Raw genomic sequence first — 10,327 nt, forward strand, 5'->3', positions numbered from 1 at the left:
GTCCCCTTGGGGTGCACCGGTACTATTTGTGAAAAAGAAAGATGGGTCATTACGGCTCTGCATTGACTACAGGGAATTAAACAAGGTGACTATCAAAAACAAGTATCCGCTTCCCAGGATTGACGACTTGTTTGACCAGTTGCAGGGAGCTATAGTGTTTTCTAAGATTGATCTTCGGTCAGGGTATCATCAATTGAGGATAAAGGACAGTATATTCCCAAGACAGCTTTTCGTTCGAGGTATGGGCATTATGAGTTCATCATGATGTCATTTGGGTTGACGAATGCTCCTGCACAATTCATGGACCTGATGAATAGGGTGTTTAAGGAATTTCTTGACACTTTTATGATAGTCTTCATAGATGACATGACATTTTGGTTTATTCCAAGACAGAGGCGGAATACGAGGAGCATTTACGAAAGGTTCTAGATACCTTGAGGGCACAAAAGTTATATGCTAAGTTTTCCAAGTGCGAGTTTTGGTTAAAGCATGTATCCTTTCTAGGGCATGTGGTGTCCAAGGAAGGTGTATCTGTTGACCCTGCAAAGATCGAGGCAGTCATGAGTTGGTCTCGTCCTACCACAGTTGGAGAGGTACGTAGTTTCTTAGGGTTGGCGGGCTATTATCGTCGTTTTGTGAAGGACTTTTCCCGTATAGCTACTCCTCTGACCCAGTTGACTAGAAAATGAGCTTCCTTTATTTTGAGTAAGGCTTGTGAGAATAGTTTCCAAGATCTCAAGCAAAGATTGGTTACTGCCCCAGTTCTCACCGTACTGGATGGAATGGGTGGTTTCGTTATTTACAGTGATGCCTCCAAGAGAGGGTTGGGGTGCGTATTGATACAACAAGGTAAGGTAGTTGCTTATGCCTCTCACTAGCTAAAGAACCATGAACTGAACTATCCCACACATGATTTAGAGTTGGCAACCGTGGTCTTTGCTTTAAAAATCTGGATGCACTACTTGTATGGCGAGAAGATACAGATTTTCACCGACCACAAGAGTTTAAAATACTTCTTCACTCAGAAGGAGTTAAACATGAGGCAGCATAGGTGGTTGGAGCTAGTGAAGGACTATGATTGTGAGATTCTGTACCATCCAGGAAAGGCAAATATAGTGGCGGATGCTCTAAGTAGGAAGGTAGCCCATTCAGCAGCCCTTATCACCAGACAGACCCGGTTATGTAATGAACTTGAGTGGGCCGAGATAGTAGTGGTGGTAGGGGAGGTCTCTGTGCAGTTAGCACAATTATTGATATAACCAAGTTTAAGGCAAAGGATCATTGTTGCTCAACGCAGTGATCCTTACTTGGTTAAAGTAGGCAATAGGTGAAGACAGGACAGGGTGGTGAGTTCTCCTTGTCTGCAGATAATGGTCTTACTTTTCGAAGACGCTTATGTGTACCAACAGACGGTGACCTCAAGAACGACATGTTATGGGAGGCTCATAACTCCCCATTTTCAATACATCCTGGCAATACCAAAATGTACTAGGACCTAAAACGTTGTTACCGGTGAACTAACATGAAAGTGGAGATAGCAGAGTTTGTCAGTAAGTGCTTGGTGTGTCAGCAGGTAAAGGCCCCAAGACAAAAGCCAGCAGGCTTGTTGCAACCTTTGAGCGTACCGGAATGAAAGTGGGAGAATGTCTCGATAGACTTCATTGTAGGTTTGCCGCGAACCGCAAAGGGTTTTACAGTAATTTGGGTTATAGTGGATAGACTTACCAAGCTAGCACATTTCATTTCAGGGAAGCCCACATATTCAGTGAATAGGTGGGCTCAGTTGTATATGAAAGAAGTGGTAAGATTGCACGGGGTACCAGTGTCCATCGTGTCTGATAGGGACCCTCGTTTTACCTCCAGCTTTTGGAAGGGCCTTCAGGTAGCATTGGGTACTCGTTTGGATTTCAGTACGGCTTTTCACCCACAAACTGACGGTTAAACTGAGTGTTTAAACCAGACACTGGAAGATATGTTACGTGCTTGTGCGTTAGAGTTTGTAGGGAGTTGGGACTCTTACCTGCATTTGAGAGAGTTTGCCTATAATAATAGTTATCAAGTAACTATTGGCATGTCGCCGTTTGAGGCCCTTTATGGGAAGAGTTGTAGGTCACCCGTATGCTGGGATGAGGTTGGTTGAACGGAAATTACTAGGACCTGAGTTAGTCAAACAACGAACGATCGTCGGCAATACAGAAGATAGGCGGCCAAATTTGACGGCTCAAAGGTAGGCAGAAGAGAGTCATGCTTGATGTTTTAGACGTAAGGATTTTGTTAGTTTGAGGGTTAGGTGGAAAGGTTGTTTCTGAAAGTGGCTAGACGGGGCTGGCAACTTCATGAAGGGTGTCGTGTCAGAAGATTTGGCAGGAGTCGCGGTAAGTTAACCCTCAGTTCATTGGGCTCATTTGAGATCCTAGAGCGGTGTGGCCCTGTAGCCTCACCGGCTTGGCTTGCCCCCACCATCCCTTTCTCCAGTTCACAATGTTGTTTCATGTTTCCAGCTTGAGGAGTATGTAGGCAAACTCATCTCATGTGTTGTGGATTATGGAGCCTTTCCATAAATGAGAACCTGTAGCTTACGAGAGGAGCCCATTCGAATCCTAGCCAAGGAAGTGAAAGTTTTTGCGCAACAAGGAGATAGCTTTGTTGAAGGTCCTTTGGCAGAATCATCAGTTCGAGGAAGCAATGTCGGGAGCGCGAGGATGACATGAGGGCGCTATCCCGAGCTTTTTCAGGATTAGAACTTTCGAGGATGAAAGTTTCTTAAGGGGGGTAGAATGTAACATCCTGATTTATTTTTGTAATTAAGCTTTATTTTTTTTTATGTTGGTTTATTGGATAATTATAATGAGATTTATGTATTTGGCTAAGCTAAAATATAATTTAATTATTTGGAATTAATTGAGTTTTATTTTGGCTTGCATTTGGAGATTTGATTATCTATGGAGATAATTAAATTTGTTTGTTGGAGTTTTTAAAAGAAAAATATATATAAGTATATATATTTTGAAAAAGGATCAGGGAATTTGTTTTTTTAAAGGAAAAAGGAAAAGGATTAAGCTTTTATATACTTGTGGGAAAGGTAAAAAAAAAAAGAAAAAAAGAAAATAGATTTTCTTTCTCTCTCTCTCCTTAAGACCGCGTGACCCCCCTTCTCTTCTTCTTCCCGTTTTTTTTTTACCCAAACCCTAGCCGACAAAGCCGCACCGCCGCCTGCTTTTCCACCGCCGATCTTCTCTTCTCCTCTAGCCGTGCCGCATCCCCAGAGCCATCGTCGAGCGCCGCTGCTATCCCGTCGCTGCAAACCCCTTCTCTTCTTCTTCCCCCTTTTTTTTTCCCCAAACCCTAGCCGTCAGAGCCGCGCCACCGCTGATCTTCTCTCCTCCTCTAGCTGTGCCGCATCGTCAGAGCCATCGTCGAGCGCCGCTGCTATCCCGTCGCCGCAAAGAGCCACCCCGCCATTCGTCGTTTGCTGTCCTCCAGTCAGGTTTTCCGCCGCTGCCTCGTTCGGTGCCTGGACCGTCGGAGTTGACCGCGAGCCGCTGTGCCCAAGCCATTCTACCCGTGCAGATCCGCTTCTGTCGCCGCGCCCAGCCATAAGTCGATGCATACGACCGCCCTACTCTTCGATTGGTGCAGCCACTTGTTTCAATCGGCGTTGGACTGGGTTTCGTCGGCATTTCGATCAGTCACCGTTGAGTTCGTCAACCTCCACTGCCTATTCTTGCAAAACCTTGTGTTGGGTAAGTTTTGGTAAGTTGATTGGATGGTTGTTCTTTTGGATTGAGAGTAATAGTGGGAAATTAAGTTGTTGATTTTGGATTTAATTCACGATCAGATTGGCTAATTAAATCGAGTTTTGGAAGCCACAACTTTAGGTTGATTCAAGTGTGTTAAAAGAAGTTCTAAGGAGATTTTTGTCATTATGTTTTACTTGTTGTATGACAGTTATGAGTATTATGAACATGTTCGAATTTCTAATTAGTACTGATATTATGTATGTGATGCATGAATAGACCAATAGAGCGATTTATCGTCTCGCCTTGACGCATGTTTTATTTCAGAGGACCTACCGGTCTAGTTTCATGTTTGACGGTGTGCCTACGGGCTGCTAGACATGCGTGAGTCGAAAGGTTCACGTTCATGTTATTTTTCCATGTTTGACGGTGTGCCTACGGCACCGCTAGACATGCGTGAGCCGACAGGTTTACGTTCATGTTACTTTTTTCATGTTTCATGTTTGATGAGGTGCCTACAGGCTGCTAGACATGCATGAGCCGATACGTATACGTTCATGTTATGTTCGTGTTTGACGGTGAGCCTACGGGCTGCTAGACATGCGTGAGCCGACAGGTTTACGTTCATGTTATTTCTATGTTTGACGGTGTGCCTACGGGCCGCTAGACATGCGTGAGTCGAGGGGTTCACGTTCATGTTATTTTCATGTTTGACGGTGTGCCTACGAGCCGCTAGACATGCGTATCAAGGCAAGATAGTACGTCTTTTGGTTTTCCTTTCATCATAAAAAATCGATGTAGCTGTATGAGCCACGGGCTATCTTTCTTTGCTCATGGATGCATAGCCGGATCCCGGTAATGGGATCACTTACTGAGTATTTTATACTCAGCCTTTATCTTTATTTTTTTTTTCAGGTAAGGGCAAGGATACTCGGGCGACTGACAAGAGGAATTCGTGACAGTGCTAAATGAACCAGAATTCGCTTCCGCATTTGACCCTTTATATTTTCTCATGTTTTGATTTTATTACATTTATGATTTTATTATAATTTTTTTATATGTAATTTATTTCATGTTAAAAAGGGTACCCGGGTCAAACGATTTAAGATCTTGAGATAATGGCAGAACATTTTCTTATATACTTAAAGCAGTTCAAAATCATGATTATTCTATTTTATTTTTACTTTATTTTCCTCGATGCGAATATTTATGTATGCATGCAGTAACGATCCCCTTTTTAGTAGTCCTAGGAGGTGGGGTTGTTACAAAAAGTAAGGAAATTTAAATCTTGTCGAGGTATTTAAAGAGGAAACCTTCTCATCTCATTCTTGTTTGTTATGCTATTCCTGGTCTCATCAATATCAACTATATACAAAAGGTCTAAGCTATTGGACAATAATTGCGACTCAAGAAAGACAACATCCAGTGCGTTGTTTGGGTGTGAAGTGGAGGTTGTGGTTTTGGATGCTATCCACAATAGGCATTAAATTTCGTAGCAAGTAGATAATAAATAAAGCATACCTGGTAATTCCGGAACCAGATATGGTCATCAACAATGGAGAAAACAAACACATGATCATGGTATGGTTTAGAATGCCGATGCTCCTTTGGAGTTCCAAAAATCTGAGGAGAAAACAAGTTGCTGAGCTAAAATCATGCCATGTTAAAACGAGAGTTCATAGGATTTGTAAACAAAAATACCATTATTTGAAGAAGCAGCTATGACCTACATATTTCTCACAACATAGTAAAATACGCAGCAAATCAAACTAATATGGCCACAGTGCCACACTAATCCATATTCTTATGCCATGGTTCATTACATGAAAGAAGTGCATTCACAAATATTTTTCATTTTCTATTTTTTTCATTAAAACCAACTATCATCAAGAAAAGTGAAAGAAGATAATTCAACTATAGTCGTGCAAGCAATATTTTATCAATTTAATACCATGTTCACTTTGGATTGAAGGAAACTGATATTTGATGCACACTGATCCACGTGTAAATGAATTGCTGAAGAAAAAACTTAGCAATTGATACCTGAACAATTATTTCCTTCAAAAGTTTCCAGTGGACATCTTTATCAAAATTTGATGAAAATGTCAAAATTGGACGGGAACTTTTCAGATGGTTCCCTGTAAGCTTCAATTCTTCCATTGTATGCACTGAAAGCAAAAATGGAAAAGTAAGAAAACTGCGTTTAATAAAGAAATCCAATATAATTTCAGTCACCCAGTAATAAAATTTGAATACACGTTAAAATTACCGGCATTAACTAAAAACTTCACAGATGGCCCACTAGGGCACTTTGCCATCCATAAATAGAGATCTTTATGTTTTCTGCACTGGAATTAGTTAGAAAAGGATCAGCAAGTAGAAAAACAAGTCATGTGATTACAATGTACAAACACGACGAAAAGGGATGTAGGAAAATAATAAAATGAAAAAGAAAAGAATACTTAAAACATCCTCGTACCACAACAAAAACCAAAAAGTTATCATCCTAAATCTTAATCAAAAAGAAAAATTTAAAAACAATGTACCTTACAGATTCCAGATTATGAATTGAATTCCAAGTTTACATGTGGACAGAGTGCGAAGCAAAAGTTTTAACCTCGAAAAATAGGCTGGAAGAACAACCCTTGAGCTCAACCAGCTCATTCAGTGTGGCACCTTTGCTGGACCTCGACTCCACCTTGTTATCCTTCTTACAATGTGGCAAAAGTGATACCATATTCAACATCAAATGCCGATACCTAATCAATCACAAAGGTTAATAAAATTGCCAAAAATTCTTATGGGGAAAGAAAAACTTTTGGTTGGTGAGTGAAAAGTTACTTTACAAACTACTGATCCTGTATATTGATTCGGCAGAACAAGTAACAGAAAGCTAAACTAAACCAACTTGTTTCAACAATATTTCATACCTAAAATTGATTCGGCGGGAACAAGTGACAAGAACCTTTTCTTTATTCCGAAAGACAGCATGATCAGAACCAGCTTCACACTCTTTAGCCACTTCTCTGTCTTTCCAACCCATGAGCGTCCGCTTGGGTCTCTCAGGAGCATTTTCGTCCTTCTTAGTCGATACTGTTGGCAAAGTCTCACTCCGCTTCCTCTTCTTTGCCATTGAGAATATCACCCCCTTCAGAAATACTAGACCTAAATTAAGCAATGGAGATTTAAGAAATCTATAAAGGATGAAGAGTGAGAGTGAAACGACCTAACTTCTAAGATAGTCCCTTTGTTTGAATAGTTCTCTAGTTTCAGAATTGGTAATGGACAAAGGGGCTGTCTTAGAAGCTTTCATACAATTGGGAATGGACAAAGGCTTTATTAACTAGTTTGACCCAACTTAAAAGTCCTTTGCCGAAATGAAACAATTTTTCATAACTAAGAACTTCAACCAAAATTACTTTGAAACTCAATTTAAATGCTATTACTTAGCCATATTAACCCAGTCTTAAGCTTATGCGTCAATTTGTCCAAAATTAGCTCGAAATCACAACAGGAAGAATTTCAAAGGCCAAAGCCTAACTAACAGCACTTAAAACGAGTTTGGAAATGAATAAAATGAGTCCTTACCCACTAAATTATGCTGAAAAGCTTAATTTCTTGCTGGTTCATGTTCGAAAAGGTTCGAACTTAATATTTGAACTCTACAATCTATGGGTAATGTGATTTACACAGAACGGATGATTCTTACCCGTCCGCGGTACGAATCCAGCGGCAGTGATTGGCCACTAGACGGAAGCGGCGAGCGGCGTCCAGTGAGGGCGGTGAACGGCGGTGCTGTGAGGAGAAGAGAAACCGTGAATGAGTGGGAAAGAGAAACGAAGAAAACTCAAAAACTTGCCAGCGACGGCGACTGGCGGAGATGATCTGCGATGAAGCAGCGGCGCCTGCCTGAGAGTGGCCGGATGAAGAGGACGAAGGTGGTGATCAGACAGAGAAAAGAGAAGTGGCAGAGTGGGGTTTTTCTTTTTCCGTTTTCAACCGTCAAACCTTAAACCCTAGTTATTACTCCAAAAAATAATAATAATAATAATAAAAAATCCACCTTAACCCCAGTTTAAACACCACTCTCCACCCCTTTGCCTAATTGCGTAATCCAATTTTCAAATTTACAAATGGCCAATTCAATATCAAACTCAAAAGTGCATAATTAATCGATATATGTTGTATGGTGTTTTTCATCATCGATACTATTTCTATGAATTTACGTAGAATTAATTCATTATTTCAATCATGATTCATAAGATAATCTAATCTACTTCATCTTATCCAAATTTCACTATCCAACTACTTTCTGTTATATCATGAAATCCAATCTCAAACATATTCATCTGTCATTTTCTTAGATTAAGCAAAACTTCTTCACATCTTTTGCATCATTAGTTGTTGCTGCAACAAATTCGATTAATTTGGAGTCGTAATTCACACTTTATAAGATGTATACATTTCCAAAAGATTGAGGAAAATGTCCCATAAGATGTAGTTCATTGGTATTTCATTTCTGGCGGATAAATCCCTGTTCTTTAACACTTGTCGCACATTTTTGCAAACTCATGGGCATCCTTGAAGAGTGTTAACCAAAAAATGCCCACTTTGGAACCTTCTCTAATGTCTCCATTGATGCAAAATGTCCTCCACGTTAAGTTATATGACATGCATCCAATACTTGCAACACATCTTCTACCACGCACCTCTTCCATATTTTGATATGCCTTTAACTTATAAACATATTGTTCATCCCAATAATAGTTATTAATATAATGAAAGAAATTTTTTTACTTGCGTGAATTTGAATCTAGAGAAAGGGGTCCACTGACTAGGTAGTTTACGATTTCAGCATACCAGGGGTTGTCAATACTTCAACCGATAAGAATTGTTCATATGCAAACATATGTGTTATCTTCTTTATTTCTTTCATTTGAACTTCTTGTTCTAACCTGGACATGCGATATCAACTTGGTTCTCAGTTCTTTTTCTCTCCTGTATTTCTAAATTAAACTTTTGAAGCAACAATACTCATCTAATCAATCTTGGTTTTGCATTGCTTTCTTTAGTAGTAAGTATTTGAGAGCAGAGTGATAAGTATGTTGGGTTTTATGTCCTAAAATTCATGGTTTTAAACAATAAACTTATTTTGTTAATCAATATAGATGTTATTGAAATTTTGATTCAATGAAGTTGTTATTGAATGCATGAATTGCTTATTTCATTTTAGAAATAATCTAAATCCAATAAACTAAGATTCATGGTTATTACATGAGTATTTGAACTTTATGTGAAGACATAAGAGTGGATCAAGTTCGAGTAAATAGCCAAAATGGTATATAGTATATGGATAAGGCTAGGAACCTTATTTTGGGGACATTATCTGATGCGGCCCACTTTGTAGATGTTACAACTGTTATAAAGTGCTACAAACGAAATGATCCTGATTCGTTCATGTGGAGACATGCGAGTGGGAGTGTTTTATGCAAAGAGTTTGTATAAGATCGGACCAAAAAATTAGTTACTCGTACTTTATAATATTGTTTACTATTTAAGACAGACCATTTCAAAGCAATGATCTAGGTAACTTAACCTTAATCTTGAACTAACTATAAACTCGTATTTATTTGGGATTATCCTTTGATTTGTATGGGTGAGGGTTGACACAACTGTGTTGGCTCAATAAACCTTTCATTTCAGGGGTAAGACTGAGTAGATAGCTAGGGACATAGGGTGCAAGATGGAATTCACTTTTACTCACTTTTAGGGATAATAGAGAGGTTGTTCTCTTAAGTTCTGGCTTTAGGTTTTAAACAAGGAGCCTCACCCTTTCATTGATCCGAGAGGGACTCGTTTTAGTGATTGGGTCACAAACCAATTGTTCATTTGAGGATTAGTAGGACTTAAGGAATAAGATGTAATCTCAGGAGTAAAATAACTTTTGACCCAGTCGTTATTATGAACAACCTGTGAAATGTTGACTTACCGATTATGATTAAATTAAGTGGACAAAAATATATCTACAATAGCTAGGTTTTAGTGGAGTGACCAGGTAGTTAATGAATATTGGTTAACTAGATTAAAGAGTTTAGTCGGTTAATCTTAGGTCCATTAGATCCCCCCTACTGTTACTAGGGTATAGAGATGCCCTAGTTTATTGTATTTTGTACTATATTGTATTGTACCTTGGTCTCCTGAGGCTTTAGGACAAGTGGGAGATTATTGGGATTGGTATCCTAATTCTCCTGGTAGTCTCATAGTTTGTAAACATTCTGTAAACATATTGTTATTAATAAAACAAGTGTTATTTTATAAGTATTTACTCAATCCAATAAACTAAGATCCAAGGTTATTTTATGTAACTTAAGCATGTATGTGGAGACATACAAGTGGATCATGCCTTAAGTAATTACCTAAATGGTCGGTAGTAGATGGATAAAGGAGGGATATCTTATCTTTGTGACACTACGGACACGACCCGCTTTTTAGATGTTACAAGTATTGTAAAGTGCTACAAATTGTCTGATCCTGACCATTCACGTGGAGACATGCGAGCGGGGGTATCCTATACAAACAGTTTGTATAAG

The 10,327-nt window shown here is 39.3% G+C and overlaps 1 protein-coding gene across 3 annotated transcripts in view; it reads right to left on the reverse strand.

Annotated features, from left to right (window-relative positions):
• The window catches only part of LOC120071663 (ribosome biogenesis protein BRX1 homolog 1-like), a 14,956-nt gene extending 7,189 nt beyond the window's left edge, over window positions 1-7,767 (reverse strand). The window contains exons 1-6 of one of the 3 annotated variants that reach the window (XM_039024036.1): window positions 7,447-7,767; window positions 6,668-6,885; window positions 6,355-6,496; window positions 6,007-6,085; window positions 5,781-5,905; window positions 5,259-5,360 (exon numbers count right to left, since the gene is read on the reverse strand). In XM_039024036.1, the coding sequence (XP_038879964.1) occupies window positions 5,259-5,360; window positions 5,781-5,905; window positions 6,007-6,085; window positions 6,355-6,496; window positions 6,668-6,870 (651 nt within the window). In that variant the 5' untranslated portion in view covers window positions 6,871-6,885; window positions 7,447-7,767. Of the gene's footprint in view, window positions 1-5,258; window positions 5,361-5,780; window positions 5,906-6,006; window positions 6,086-6,354; window positions 6,497-6,667; window positions 6,903-7,446 lie in introns of all 3 variants that reach the window. The other 2 variants (XM_039024038.1, XM_039024035.1) reach the window with 2 other exon arrangements.
• Between the last annotated feature and the right edge of the window lie 2,560 nt (window positions 7,768-10,327).

The sequence above is a fragment of the Benincasa hispida genome, chromosome 2, assembly GCF_009727055.1.
Source record: "Benincasa hispida cultivar B227 chromosome 2, ASM972705v1, whole genome shotgun sequence".
Classification (NCBI taxonomy): Eukaryota; Viridiplantae; Streptophyta; class Magnoliopsida; order Cucurbitales; family Cucurbitaceae; genus Benincasa; species Benincasa hispida.